Below are 16,509 nucleotides of genomic sequence, written 5' to 3'. Positions count from 1 at the left end.
GTAAATTGAACACAGCGTTTGCTGAAGGTTAGTTGAGGAGACCGTGTATTGTCGAGCCAAGCTTCAAGACAGCGCTTTTAGTACCACAAATAATCGAGGGCAAGTATAGGGTCGAGTCAAACCATTCCATACCAAATATTGTTCAGGGACTGTTTTTCATGCAAAATATCGATCGAGTGCGGTGGTTTCTCGTGTGCTGAGGCCTCGACTACTGCTTGATTCATTTTTTTTTCTCCTTAGTAACACAACAGTTTACTTTTACTTCTATAGATGTGAATATTCAATTGTTAAACTGTTTTCATGAAAGAGACAACTAAAACAGGATATATACATATATATGCGCAATGGATTGAGACGTGACAATTTGTGTGAAAACATTTTCAAGTCCCTGAAACGTGTGTATGTTGTTTATGCATGACGGGAATGCAAATGTGTTGTAATAAACAATTGTTGCCTACTGCGCTTGGAGGCTTTAGTTCTAAGTGACGGAAACCACACTTTTAACGTACACTTCCTAAAGTGTGTGGATTTCTTACCACAGTTACATCATTTTTTCTACATTCGTCAATGGCTCATTTCCTGCATAGAAAAGTATATTTATTCATTCGTTGCTAAGTAGCTATAAGGGTTTCTCAAAATTGTAAACTGTAATATTTGATTATAAATTGAGATCAGTTTCCCGAAATGTTTTTGTTTCTTCTTCTGTTATATACTCATTAAATATCCAGCAAAAAACTGACGTCATAGACCAAACAAAGACAGGGTGAAATGTACGCGTTTAAATTAGATCACTACAGCAGATACGAAAAAGGGTTAACTAAATATGATCGCTTTAATTTTTTAACCATTCACGAAATCGAAATGAGCATTTCGAGTGCTGCAAAAATCCTTTGCGAAACATCTTTGCTTGTTTAGAGATACGACTGATTGTTTCAGCGCATTTTCTGAGTTTGATCACTCAAATGATTCGTCGAATTTTCTCGCGCAAATTATGGCTCCTTTTTTCAGCCAGTTTGCTAATTTCAATTTCATCATACAGCGTATGGAGCTCAAAAATCTTTCAAAACAGTAAATTATCCCTATTAGTTACATCAACAAACGATCTTTCTTCCATTATTGAAACTCAACTGATCAGTAACAGTTATGAGCGGGTGCCAGAGTCAAGCACAGAGTCAACACATAATCCTCAAGTTAAAGTTCAAATTTTGGCCTACAAACGAGGCGGCTCCTCTTTTATTGGGGAAATATTTAACAGAAATGACCATGCCTGGTACAGTTTCGAGCCGTTAGCCTATTTCATGTCACAAGTAATGTCAAAACGAGTTCGTTATTTTTGGGATGAAATGGAAAACGAAAATTACAGTTCACTAGCTTACAAATACAAGTTTTATATTTCATATCTAGCTCAGCTGCTGAATTGCAAATTTAGCCAAGAGTTAGTCGAATTCTACTTGGCTGCTAATGGTGAGTAAATGTTATTTGCGATATATTCTATCGGCGTAAGATTTAAAAAATATAGATGCTCGATAAAAAAATTTAATACGCGTAACTAAATGATTATGAATTCATTGTGTTAATGTTATAGTTAGTCCTAGAAACTCTCATCGTTAGTGAACGTCCCAAACGTCGAAGCTCCATAGTAACACATGCAGCTATGAAGTAAAATAATGATCATTTGCCTTAAATTTTCCAAAGGCGCGATTGCATTACAAAATTATGGGACCAACTACACCGCCCAGTTGACCTAGAATGGCTGTGTTAGCTTGCAAGATCTTTGAGAAAGTCTTACATTATCATATTCAAAGATCGTGCAATATAACCAACCATTCTCCAGGTCTTGCAAGACAACCCTTCCTCTTTCAAAAGATATCATCTGAACATTCTTGAGGATCAACACTGAAAAAGAACGGGCTTTTTCACCAACTTTTCGTTAAGGCAAGGACACGAATACAGCTAATAAGAAAACGCTGTAATAATCACAAAAAATATTTCCGCGCAAAATGCAAGATGATGCGAGAGACAATGAGAGTAGATTTTTGAACGGTTATAACTTGACTTGCTAGACTGGAATAAATCTTGGCAACCATATCAAGCCATATATGAAGACCAAGAATACTTGGCAACCATATACCGGACCATACGAAATTTCAAACCAAGGTTCAAAACGCGTGAACTGAGTTCATCTGACATATTTGGTGGTGAAAAGTAGCCGTTGAAAATTTGAATTAAGTATGATTTTATGGTTTCATGGCAATCATATAATTGGCCATAAACGTTAATGGTCCCAGGGATGACCATATATGGTGAAACTTAAGTTGTTCAAAAGCCAGTTCTAAACTACTCATGGTTAACATTTCTTCTTCTAAAAACGATTAATGTCGTGCTGCAAAAGTATTGTAGTTTATGTTTGCTTGGGAATCATATACAAGACCGTGCTCCTTCATGGTTCTTGCAGGTACCATAAAATTTTATGGTCTTGGATATGGTTTCAAGAATTTTTTTTAAATCTAGATTTTGCGACGTTAATCAAATTCATAAACGATGTATTAGTCCAGGAATTACAACACAGGACTTCCAGATAGAACTAATCAGAGAGAATCAATTTTTTCAGAGAGAGATTTTTCCTTTATCGCAAAGTCTTCATATATTCATTTTTTTTCAAATCAAAAGGTATTGACTAAAAAAGACAAACCAGGACATAATTTTTCAACACTAAAATGACAGCAATGGCAATAATCTGTAGAAAAACCTGCTCAAAGGCAATGGAAATGGATTATATCAATGAATTACTTTTTGTTTGAGAGATGTCCTCTCTATCAATTTAGACCTGACATAACTCTGTTTTGCCGAAGTGGAAAGAAAATTTAGTTTCAATTTTTAATTTGTTTTCGTTTAGATTTTTTCAAACAGCTGCCAAAACTTTAAAAGTTGGCTGTTTCCGCGAACTAATTAAAACTACACATTAAACTTTGCTGAAACTGAAATGATTTCAAAAATATAGATGAAACCTTCAAGTAAAAAAATTAATAATGAAAGCATTTAATAATTGGCTCTAGTCGCCAATAATTTCCGTGTGATGAAAGCTGCCGTTTGATTTCACGTTTTGTTTCTCCTCAGTTAGAAAATTTTTGCTCAGCATTGTTTCTTCTGAAATCAATATGTTGCAAAAATTCCTTTCCTGAAGATGAGAGCATATCAATAATTTATAGATGGTAGAAACACCGCAACAGCATATTAAAGTAAGTTTTTTAGGAGCTTCATGTTTCGGCGGCAAAAAAAAAATTTTTAAAGAAAAGACGTTGCGAATTTTATATTTTTTATGGATTGCGGTCAATTTGGTCATTATTCCTTACTGGAGGGCTTTCCCATTCATTGTATCCAAACGAACAATGATATGAAGTTCTTTGGTTACATAGAATACTCAAAAAGTGCTATTTTTTGTGAAAATTGTATGCGTTCGATGTTTTTGATAAACAGGATGTGTACAAAACGTAGCACTCCGGCATTTTGCAGCAAACTATGCTGCGAAACAAACACTAAAGTCCATCTTTTAATTGAATTAAAACAAAATTAAAAATCAGCTTGACAATTATCATTTTGATTCATTGAATACAAAAAAATGAAATTGCAGTAATGATTGAAATTAACGCCAGTATAACTTGAATAAAATCAGTACAAAAATTGTAAGGTTCAAATTTATTCTTTTAAACACACTCTAATAAAGTTTTTTTTCTTATCTATGGACCTAATAAAAATGCTGTAATGCCGCGCTTTGAGTTAGTTTTGAAACTGAGACCGTGAAGACCTGATGTTCTTTAGAATAATTTTATGGGATTTTAAGGTTCCGAAATCAATTTTTTAAACAAGTTTCCTGAATTTTTTTAATTTAATTTTTTTTAAAATACGCTTCTGATGAAACCACCGGATCTTTGATACTAGCATCAGACAACTCATATTAAACTGACAAAAAATTTGGAGATGTTACTATGGGTCCGGTGCAGCAAAACCAGTCTGGAAATTGTGTGTCAAGTTTTTTGTTGTGAGGCCCACACCCTACGCTTGATCATTTGTGCCCGGACCCTAGTGCCAGAGTAAGACAGCACTGATGCAGCATATCCCAAGAACTAAATGTCCGTACTCACAGTTTTCGATCTATTCGTTTTGCTTCATGCATAATCTGCATTTATTTGGTTTGGTCCACACTACTCTCGATCCTTTCTATTTGTCCTATAGGTAAACATCTGCTTTCAATGTCTGGACTTTGCCAGTATTTTTTAATCTGTTGTGTCCGGTTAATACTCGTATTGAGTCTGTTTGGTCTGGCCGATACTCTGCTAGTGTTTTGGTCTGTTCCGCATAGTTCATACCCAGGGTCAGTACGAACAGTAAGAACAAAACCAAAATAGCAATTAGACAATTTACGAAGAGACCTAAAATGGGTATTCACCAGAACGGACCGGCCAAAATTTGGGCACGAGCGAGACGGAACAGACCGTTTATGTTGCAAAATCGGGTAAGAGCCAGACCAAGGCGGACGGAAAGTTTTGTCCGCAGACTATGTTTGTCACAGCGGAAACGCGTATCTGCGACTCAAGTCGGTGTGGCCTATGCTTGTCTTGGGTCGAGGACATCATCATGAGTAACCACAAATGATTGCTTGTATTTCTAGATACAAGCTTGATTAAAAATAAAATATTTTTATTTGCAGGATAGCCGTTATGTTAAGGGCTCTCAAAGCTGAATAGATCAGAAGGTTTAAAATCACACCTCTGCATTGATTAAAATCAATTTTACAACCAAAAATTGAGAAACGGATGTTTTCGAGCTTTGCATTCGTCGCCAAGTTCAAACTATCACCATAAGTAAAGTAATATTATTCTCAATTTTCTTCGACGTCAGCTCTTCAAGCTATAGAAAAAGAACAATCGTTCAATAGAATTTTTCATTTTTTTGTTACGACCCCTCTTGGTGGGAGAAATAATATACTCAACTGTTTTTTTGTTCAGACAATTTTAACTGATCGATATATTCATCACAGAGAGTCGTGAGTAATATCATTAGAAAGCCCGTCCAGTGTAGAAAATGGAAAATGAATCATAAAGATTTTTGAAATTTCATTTTCTAGAGCGAGTTATCGTGGTTTAAAAGTTTGTGAATAATGGACAGATCTGCGTTATTTTTATCCACATAGTCCCAATTTATTGCCTAAAATTTTCGTCAATTTTGCTAAAATATGTATTTTTAAAAAAAGTTTGGTTTAAAACTATGGCTAATTATTTCAAAATTCAGCCTTTTTCATGAAAAATTGCCCAAAATAATCTCCTTTAGACCACTTTGATAAAATTTGCCGCCAAAACTAACACAAAAAATTAACACAACCTCTGTAAACTACAAAGGAGGCTATTCCTACTTCCACTAATTATTGGGAGCAAAATTTTGCCGTTTTATGCTAACTTTACTCTACGATTTTCAAAAACGTAGCTAAATTTTATCTTTTAACAAACAAACTATCTAGATCTATAACATTCGAAAAAATTGACTGTTCTTAACGGTTAAACATCAATAGCATGGCTGGTTTTTGTCCAATCGGACTGTTACGATCCAAAAATAACTTGGATAGTAATGAGTCGGACTTTTATTAAAAAAATATCGATCTTTATTATGTGAATTAAAGAAAGAACAATTCAAATTAAAAATCAGTTTGGATAGCTTAAATTGGTTTCCCAAGCAGTTCAAATTTAATGTGTGTATTTTATTTAATCGGAGAATTTGGTCGTTCGACTCTTAAAAATGTCTGTTTTTTAAAAAATACTACGGCTTATTGAACTCTGCCACTATTTTTCTCCTAATTTGATCAATTTTTAGCCTAGTGTCAGCAAAGAAAGTTTGCTTTTTCTTCCTCTTCGTTCTACTGATTGAAAATTTCAGATGTTTTGCTTATTAAGTTATGGTTTTTTGACTTTGATATTACTAGAATTTACAATTTGTTTGAATATTTGGGCATTGTTATCAATGCATTTTTAACAATTTTTCACAATGTGGCACATTATCACATAGTTGAAGCTGACATAATACAATAATTGATTTCAAAAAATAAGGTAAAACTGAACTTGTAAAAAATTTTAAAGGCATGGATTTTAGTTTTAAAGGCTTCAACACACGATTCTGGAAGAATTTAAATAATTTTTTACGTTCGTCTATAACTGTCGTTTTTTCTTTGTCTTTTTAGACGAATAAAATTTCCTGGTTTCTGGACACCCATTGTTTTTTTATGGACGATTAAATGAGCTTGTATTCTGATTTGAGTAGATAGCTGTTGGCTTTCATGATTTTCAAAACAATTGTTTTGAAAAAGAAACCGGTTTTTAATATTTTTCTTTCTTTACCTATCTAGTACCTAGTCTCATTTAATACAGGTCACATATGACAATATGACAATATTGTTGTCTAGAAATAATGAGAGTGCACAAAGTCTAATGTTTTTAAAGATTTCGTTTTAATTTTACTGGCTTCGACACAGGTTTTTCTTAAAACATTAAACTATTTTTGTTTCTTGTCTAAATTTCTTGCCCTTTTTGTAGACCTCAGACATATTCTAATTACTTAAAAGTCTCAAGCACTTCTTTAGAACAGATATACAAACCTAATTAATTATTTCATTTTGTAGCTAATGGCTTTTATGATTTAGAAAACTGTTTTCGAGATATACAAAAGCCTTGCTTATTTTTGCCTTTTCATTTTTTTTGTCTACCCGCATCGATGAACAACAAGAAGAACAACAAAATCAGGCAACAATAACAACAAAAGTTAATTACATCCAAAACTTTATGAGCATTTAAAAAATCATAATAACAGGGTCAAAAAAGCGTCAGATAAAACTTAAACTAAACAAAAGCAAGTTGAGACAACAAACAAAAATTCATTTAACACTTGCAAGAAAACACTGTCAATGCTGTAAAGGCATACTTTGTTGTTCAAAATATTTTCAATCGAGCCTTACGCAAACGCCAATAATGTGGTATGCGAGCTTTGTATAATAAGAAATGGTAATTAAGATACCCTTTCTTATTATACAAATTATGTACCGATATCATTAAGATACCTGCATTTCAGGCGTTGTTTTTGTTCATACGCTTTTGTTTGTCAAATCATTAAATATTTGGAAATTTTCTACCTTATCCGGATTTGGTAAACATTTTACCGACAATGCGGATGAGCGGAGTCGGATTTTCATGTGCAAATCCAATTTAACGAGCCTTTTTGTTAGTCAAAAAGGGCTTAGGTAGTCACAAAAGTCAGAGTTTCAAAGAAAAATAAAAATGTTTTAGTATCTATTCACATCAAAGAGAAAATAACCACATAACACCGCAGAGGTGTACCTAAGTTCTCACGGGCAAATCTGCCCGATCTGTGTATCTCTTGTTTATTTTTCCTATGTTAAGGCATTGAAAAAACAACAATAATGCAAAAAAGGATACTTTAGCAAAATAGCCCAAAATTGAAGGGAATTGCGCAACTCGTTCTTGCAAAGGTGTCCAAATTTTGACCGCGGAATTGAGATACAAGCTGAGCACCCTATTTTTCCTGTGCTGTGTGCCGCAGTTCTGTTTGATTGATGTATTACTTTTTCGCACTCAACGTAATTCAATTCAGCGCTGACCGAATCCCATCTTCGCACTGAAGGAATCTATAATCTGCTATTTTGTATTTTTTTAAAATTGGTGTAAGCTTTTTTAACTGATAGCAATTAAAAGTGGCTAAAAATTGTTTAAAGGTTCTTAATGTAGCAAATAAATCTCAAAAATACCACAAAGTCTTTTTTTAATTCGAATGGTAGTTCGGAAATTGACATTGACATAACCACATACTCCCACAGTTTTTTTTTGGTTTGGGTATTTTTTTAGAAAAAGGTCAATCAAACAAGCATTTGATGTCAATTTGATTCATTAAAGTTTTTTAAAATACCATATAGCGCTCAAACATAACACAATGTGTTTATTTGTTTATTTTTCTAGAATGGGAAATGGGATTGGCATCAACAAACACTCCCAAAACTTTTGTTCTGGGGCATTGTTTAAAAAAACAAGCACTTATGCTGGCTAAAATTTGGTTTTATTTTGATACAATAAATGTTATTAATGTACCGAACTGGCTCAAGTTTAGCAGAAAGTTAGGTACAGAAATGGGATTGACATCACCACATACTCTCAAATTTTTTCTGTTCGAGGGTTTTTTTAGAAAATGACAATTAAACCGGCTAGAATTTGATGCTATGTTGATGCAATGGAGATTGATAGTATACCACACTGGGCTCAAATTTACCACAATGTTTGAGTTGTCTTGAATTGTATGTACTGAATCACCAAACACTCTATACATTTTTTCTGAGAGCTTCATCAGATAAAAGTCATTTATACTGGCTATGACTTGTTACTTTTTCGATACGATAAAACTCTTTTTGCTTTAGAACTGGGTGACTTCCAGGCTGTTCTGGTTAATTGCGGGGATGATTAAAAATATGAAAGAGCTATAGATTGAAGTCTAAAAGTCTGAAAAACTCAAAAGGGAATTAATTTTTTTTAGAAATGACATGAGCAGCATAAATTATACAGGCAAAGTTTGTTATCATTGGTTGATACAACAACTGTTGATTCAAATTATCCGAATTGGTGAACAGATTGATAATGTTATCAAAGCTCTAAAGGGTTCATTATTAAAATCCATTTTCTCGGGCATAACTGTCGTTTTTTCTTTGTTTTTTTAGACGTATAAAATTTCCTGGTTTCTGGACAAGTCCCATTGGTTTTTTAAGGACGATCAAATGAGCTTGTATTCTGATTTGAGTAGATAGCTGTTGGCTTTCATGACTTTCAAATCAATTGTTTTGAAAAAGAAATCGGTTTTTTAGTTTTTTTCTTTCTTTGCCTATCAATTACCTAGTCTCATTTAATACAGGTCACATATGACAATATTGTTGCCTAGAAATGATGCAAGTGCACAAAATCTGATGTTTTTAAAGATTTCGTTTTAATTTTACTGGCTTCGACACAGGTTTTTCTTAAAAAATTAAACTATTTTTGATTCTTGTCTAAATTTCACGCCCTTTTTGTAGACCTCAGACATATTCTAATTACTTAAAAGTCTCAAGCACTTCCTTTGAACAGATATACAAACCTAATTAATTATTTCATTTTGTAGCTAATGGCTTTTATGATTTAGAAAACTGTTTTCGAGAAATACAAAAGCATTGCTTATTTTTGCCTTTTCTTTTTTTTGTCTACGTACATCGATGAGATCAGCCATTATTTAAAAAGCAAGTCAAGAAGAACAACAAAATCAGGCAACAATAACAACAAAAGTTAATTACATCCAAAACTTTATGAGCATTTAAAAATTTATAATAACAGGGTCAAAAAAGCGTCAGATAAAACTGAAACTAAACAACAGCAAGTTGAGACAACAAATTGTTGATTCAAATTATCCGAATTGGTGAACAGATTGATAATGTTATCAAAGCTCTAAATGATTTATTATTAAAATCCATTTTCTCGGGCTTAATTAATAAAGCTTTAAATCCCTTTTGCACTCTATGAAGCTCGCATTTATTTAGACACAGTTGCGGTTTACAGATAAATTTAATGCAAAAAAATGATACCCGTTCTGAGCGAAATTGTACAACAAAACTTGTTACCTAATCTCTAACTTAAAAGTATCTCAATTTAGCAAAAGTGTTGGATTCAGTTTTGCGAAAAAAGCTAAGCTTGTATCCTATTTTTGCTCATTTTCTGTCTATTTTCTAAGCCTTTTTTTTACTAAAGCGGAAATGTTAGTGTATACCTATGCGTCGTAACGCAGATCTATTGACTTTTTCTCGATAACAGGAAAATTTTTCGATGCCTTTTGAGTAGAATGTGAGTTGCCGTTAATTAACAGTGACTGATATAGATTGAGATGGACTTTGGAACCGAAATTTTAAAGTATTGATTTTTCACAGAGCCTCGTGTTCGTAATGGTAAATACTTCAACCCTCGATTGTTTGTGTCCAAAAGTTTTCAACTAAAGTGGGCTCTCCTGGAAGATCTGAAAACGGCAAAAAAACTGGAAGAGAGATGTAAAACGATGAATATCACAGCCTCCAAAACTATCCGGTTACTGCATGCAGAGGCCTTGAAACAATACTTGCCAACAGATATTTGGGTGCTTCATCTGGTGAGAGATCCGAGAGCTATTGCAGTGTCGCGGAAACAAAAATCGAAAGGTTGGTCAATTCAGTAATTTTTGTCACCTATCTAGCTCTGGGAAATATGAAAAGACTTCGTACTGGGGATGTAATAATTAACACATAATTGCATGGTTAAGTATCACAGCATGAGTTGAGATATACTGTCTTTTCATACGTCGAGAGTTGATTTTTTGGAGATTGCCTTTACCTTGTGTAGCAAATTCTCGCATATATTTGTCATGGTTGTTTGTGAGGCGCACTGAAGCATCTCAGACTCTTTCCTTTTTACTGCTCTCACTACTTGAGCGTGATTCTAGTTCGCTGTAGTCCCTTGGTGATAAATGTTACTGTTAAAAAATCAACTCACTTCAAATCAACGAACTCTCCAAGAATTCAAACGTCTCTTTTAATTGTTGTTTTATGGAGCAATCTTTTAACACATAGGTGTTTGAGCGAGACAATGAAGGAATTTTGAGCAATTCTATGTCGGGATTGTGAATTTTTTAGGTTGGCCTACGTATTTTTGAAAATGGATGTTTGTTTCCGTGGGTGATTTCGAAGGAAGTTCTTGACCTGGGATTATAAGAGACATTTCTAAATTTTTAAAATTGATTGACTGATCAACCCTTCTTACGTCTCATTGCTGCTGCCGCCTGCTTTCTCATTAAAAAAAACTGCTAATATCTCCGCACATCAGACATTATCTCCGCACATCTCCGCACGTTCAGCAATTATTTTGTCGGAATGTTTAATATTTAGGATCCGGGGCCTTGTGTCGCATAATTGCAGACAATCTGCGCGTTTCGATCAACATGGAAGACAGCGGCCTTAGGTGGATAACCATTCGGTACGAGGACATTGCCTATTCGCCACAGGTAAAACTACATTTATTTCTTCCACCAATCATGATTGTTTCCGTTGTTCTCCTCCCTAAAAAATAGCAGAAAATAAATGGTTAAATCTCTTGTTCCAACGCTTACGATGAATTTTACGTGCTTTGTATGAATAGTACAAAATTTGAAACTGCGCCAAAACACAGCTTAGAGTTTATACTAATCGCCGCAATTTTGCTTGTTTTTCTCGCCACGCGTGCTACATGACGAGTGACGAGAACAGAGTGGTTGAAGAGGCAAAATTAATTTCAAAAGAAGATTAGCATCCTGCAGTTATAAGAACTAAACGCTCATTTTTTCAATTCATTTTACTCCAACTCGAAATCGCGTTTGAAAAACGGTTCCTTGCCATTGATTACTGAAAACACTGAATTCCCGAACGTGTTTTGTATAATAGGCAAAGAAATCTGTATAAATTACAATTGGTAGCTTAAAATGATCACAAAATAATAGTATCAGTTTATACAGCCCCAAGTAGAAGACAATTAGTCTATTTTGATCATATGCGAGTTTGCAAACTCAGAGCCATACCCTTAATAAAACTGGATCTTTTGCGTTTGTGCCCCCCCCCCAGCTTAGTGGGCGCATATTATTTGCACCCCACAAACACACGTGCCATATTTTAACATAATGATTTACTATGTAATGAGCCGTGCTCTGTAACTGGGGGCGCATAACGTACTGGGGGGGGGGATGGCGGGTGCTCACAAACGGAAAAGATCCATAAAACTTTAAAGCGTTTCAGGAAACATTGCACACAATGTTTCCGATTGGAATCTTCCGATATTTCTTGAACAGTTTGTTTGATTCACCCCTCTTTAAGATTGTTGTTAAACAATTAAAACACTCACGTGCACATTTTAAAATGCCGAAACTCTGCAGTGCCAGAAGTTAAAACGCCAGAAGTTGCTACTTAGCCAGAAGTTGAATTTCGTTGCCTTTCGTCATTTTAAAACGTGCGGGTTTCGTGTTTTAAGCATGGTTGAGTGTCTCTGCAGAAGTCACTTCGAAATTCTGACTTAATATCTCGAACCGCTTCGCGGTTCTCGATAAACGCCAGAATTTCTCAGTGACTTCAAGCAGAGTCACTTAACCATTACTTATTGATCAATAAACCTCTTCTAATGACGTTTTATCCAACCATGCTGTTATTTAAGTTTGGTTAAGATTAAAATTTTTGTTCTTGTAAGTCTATAAAAGTTGTAAGTTGCCAAAATAAGTCCGGTTATTTTTCAGGAAGCAGGTTGTTTCTCCTAGAGTTGACTGGCCTGCAAGGTCGTTCTGTATCCAAGCGTTTGTTCAACTTACAGTATATAATTTTCTAGTATGATACAAAGCGAGGAATTATCAGACAACTGAATTAACAAGTCCTAAGTTGTCATAAGATTTATCGATAAGTAAGAGAGTAAAATATCTAAGTACTAAATATAACTAATTACAAGAGAATTCAATTGGACGTGGGCATTGCATTTTGTCCAACAAAACTCCGAGTTAAACTAAACTATCAGCTTCATCTTTTATGTGACCTACATCCGTACTGGACTGCCCTGTTTAGAAGGAGTGAAAAACATTGCACTATGTTTTCGCGGAATCCAATTTTAAAGACGGGTATGAAAAGTATTCATTAACTGAACAAAATAATTTCACTAGATGTTGCTTGCAATCATTAATTTATTCCCCAAATGTATAAACAGCGTTATCGCCAGGGTTTTCGATTGAACTGCATAAAAAATTGTGCTACTGTCTTCATGCAGTAGTGGTATCGGCGAAAACTGCGACAGTTGTATTGTCTTCCTGTTAAATTGAGATTGAGCACAATGCTAAACTAAAGTTTCCCTAAGAGGAAATTCAGGCATTTCGGTCAATAGGTTTCTATTTTCTAGAAAAAGAGTACTATTTGGATATTTCAAAAGTTCAAAATATTTCAAATAACACGAGTTCAAAAAAATTAATAAAGCAGCTCCTTAATTCCCTAGAAAAGATTTTTTGTAAAATTCTTTCGAACGAATCTTGGGGCAACTATTATAAACGAGTGAGTCTTTTTTATGCAAAACTTGTGCTTGACAGTTTTTGCGCGTTTGTTCTGGAAAAATTCCTTGACTTTTTCACTTCTGCGTTTTTGAGTGATCTCGATTGCTGTCATTGTTGTTGCTAATGTTTATAAGTGCTTGTGCAGTTGATGATTGAAATCGTGTAGGCTAAGTGGGTAAGATGTCAGCCTCCTATAACGGGTCGAGGTGTCACCGTTGTTCAACGCAAAATTATGCAAGATAAGCGGTGAATGCGGAAACTTTGTAAGATAAGCAGTGAATGCGGTGAAAAAAACTTTATCACCTGGTAGCGGTGAAATTACATAAATTCACCGCTTAGAAAGTGTTCAAAAATTGTGTGACGTCAACAGTCAAATCGGTGAAATTGCATAAATTCACCGCTTAGAAAGTGTTCAAAAGTTGTGTGAGATCAGCAGAGAATACGGTGAAATTACAAATTCAGCGCTGAATTTTGCGAAGAAGTTCCCAAATTTCAGTGCTCAGAAAAAAGTCTTCAAATTGTGAGATCAACAGTTAATGCGGTGAAAAAAACCTTATCACCTCGTAGCGATGAAATAATATATAGTGACTGCTTTGAAGAAGTGTGTTCAAATTATGTGAGATAGGCGGTGAATGCGGTGTAATTACATAAATTCAACACTTAACTTAGTGGTAAATTACATATATTCACCGCTTAGAAAAAAGTGTTAAAATTATGTGAGATCAGAAGTGAATGCGTTGAAATTATAAAATTTTACCGCTGGATTTAGTGGTGAATTTACAAAAACTCACTGCTTAGAAAACGCTTCGAATTGATTTTTTGTCCAATGAAGTTATTTAAAGACGCACGGAAAATTTACCCACGAAAAATCGTAATCCTTTTGTAACTCATCAGGCGGTGGAAACAAACCTTATCACCTCGTAGCGGTGAAAATACATAGTCAGCGCTTTGAAAAAAAGTGCCTAAATTATGTGAGATAAGCCTTGGATGCGCAGTAATTACATAAATTCACCGCTAAACTTATTGATGAAATTAAATAAGCTCACCGCATAGAAGAAAGGTTAAAATTGCACGAGATTAAAATTGAGTGAAATTACGTAAGTTCACCGCCGAACTTAGTGGTGAAATTGAATAAATCACCGCATAGAAAAGTGTGTTAAAATTGTGTGAGATGAGCTGTGAATGCGTTGGAATTACGATAAAAGTAGTTGATACGTTGTCAAATTTCGAGCTCAAAAATCTTTCTGTTTTTTCAACACAAACTGTTATTCATCCTAGTCAGGGAATTATTCAAATAGTTTTTCGTTCAACAGACTGCTCGTGTGTTCTTGATTAGACCCTCCTGCGTTCATCAGATTATTCGTGCTGTCAAGATCAGACCTCCGTGCGTTCATATACAGTTTTTTGCGCGTTCATGATCTGACTATCGTGCGTTTACCACTCTTTTGTGTGTTCTTTACCAGACTTTCGTGCATTCATGATCAGACGCCTCAAATTCGACACAATAATTTTAAGAGTTATTGTATTTTCCTGCAGAAAACGTTGATTTTATGCAAGTAATGTGTAGGATTTTTGGAAAAATCACGAATGAAACATGACGAAATTTTGTAAGACAAGCGTTTGATTTTTGTAAGATCAACGCTAGGAAGCGCTGAATTTTTGTGAGATCAACGCTAGAAAGTGGTTTCTTTATGTAAGATCAACGCAGAAAATCGGCAAAAATATGTAAGAAAACCGGTGTCACCGCAAACTTTGTACAGAATTGTGCGTTGAAATGGCGTGAATGCGGTGTAATTATGTCAGTTCATTGCTAGAATAAGAGGTTAGCTTAAAAAAATTAACTACAATTGACCGCCTAAAATATGTAAATTCACCTCTATACTAAGCGGTGAAATTACATACTTTGGCGGTGAATTGTGGTGAATTTATGTGTTCACTGCTTACTCTAGCGGTGAACTTCCATAATTTCACCGCAATTTCACCGCAAATTAGGTTACAAAATTTGCGGTGAAAAAAAACAACTTTTCACCTCTTATCTTACATCTTTTTCCTATTTTTCCTCGACCCGGGATAGTGTCGGAGTTTCTGCACGCATAAAGAATCAAAAATCTACGTCCCCAAATCCCGGGTTGAAGTTTCTTTGATTTCATACAAGGATCATTTATGATTTCATACTGTCCATACTTGATTTCTTAGTACGATCCTTGTATGAAACCAAAGAAATTATATATGATCCTAGTACGAATACCAAGAATCATACATCTATTTTTTGAAAATCTTTAACCATTTATGTTTTATTTTGTTTTTATTCGGTAGGGCATCACCTATATGATACCCCGGCATCACATTGTGATCCGCCAAAAGACCCTAACGTACAATATCAATTGCAAGTTGGGCTCAAAATAAAAGAGTAAGTCCAAACAGATAACAAAATTTTTGACATACTCTGAGGCCAGTTTATACATATAAATGCTCATTTATTAAAAAAATTAATCAAGAAAAAAATTGCCTATCAGGTCAAATTCGTTTTCTGTATACGTTTAAACCACAAACTTATTCTTTTAGCGCACACAAAGAATCAAATGTGGATTGCAAATGCGATATAATAATTTAATAAGTCCTCTGACTATATTATACGAGAATTTGTGGCACCAGTCAATGTATTATGTGTCATATATGACCTTGTATGATATCCAAGAAACTTTTTCAACTTCAATGGAAAATCCAAATTGTTCAGTTTTTAGTCTTCGAATTTTTTTGTATGAGCCCTGTATGATTTCTAGGAAATCATATATGGTCCTTGACTACCAAGAATTCATACAAATCAAATATGAACTAGTGTGATTACTAAGAATCAATTATGACCTAGTACGAAATCAAAGAAAGTTGTATGATCGTTGACCCGGGATTAAATTGTCCCGCCAGTGGTTCGAGAGCAATTCATCCGACGTTAGTGGGTTTGTGTTGTATTATATATAATGTATCTCTTGCTCAGATCTGGCATTTTAAACTTGCAGATGCATGATAAAACATTTGGAATGATTTCGAAGAGCCCTTCATGCAGTAATGCTTGATATTGTACAGCTATTGGAGTCTAGTTGGGTTTTCAGGAAAATGCTCGGGTGTTATATGAGAAGTTGGGTTTGGGTTCGGTTCCAAGAGAGATCCAGAGTTGGATTGAAGAGAACACACAGGGGGAGAGGGACACAAAAACAGGAAAAGTGAAGCACAACTTCAACTGTAAGTCCATATTAGTTCTTCTTCATCAACGATATTTTGCATAAACGACTTTTGTTTTTTCCTGTTCACCTTTTCCTTTACGTGGCCAATGTCCCAAAAATCGAGTAAACATACTCGATTTTG

The 16,509-nt window shown here is 34.6% G+C and overlaps 1 protein-coding gene across 1 annotated transcript in view; it reads left to right on the top strand.

Moving 5' to 3' along the window:
* The first annotated feature begins 536 nt into the window (after positions 1-536).
* Positions 537-16,509, top strand: part of LOC142339966 (carbohydrate sulfotransferase 1-like) — a 38,452-nt gene continuing 22,479 nt past the window's right edge. Inside the window, exons 1-5 of the mRNA XM_075390338.1 lie at positions 537-591; positions 916-1,464; positions 9,995-10,258; positions 10,982-11,097; positions 16,257-16,386. Coding sequence (XP_075246453.1) covers positions 963-1,464; positions 9,995-10,258; positions 10,982-11,097; positions 16,257-16,386 — 1,012 coding nt within the window. The 5' untranslated portion in view covers positions 537-591; positions 916-962. The remainder of the gene's footprint in view (positions 592-915; positions 1,465-9,994; positions 10,259-10,981; positions 11,098-16,256; positions 16,387-16,509) is intronic.

This window comes from Convolutriloba macropyga, chromosome 5 (assembly GCF_964194025.1).
Source record: "Convolutriloba macropyga chromosome 5, txConMacr16.3, whole genome shotgun sequence".
Lineage (NCBI taxonomy): Eukaryota > Metazoa > Xenacoelomorpha > Acoela > Convolutidae > Convolutriloba > Convolutriloba macropyga.
This window is presented reverse-complemented; position numbering and strand designations above follow the sequence as displayed.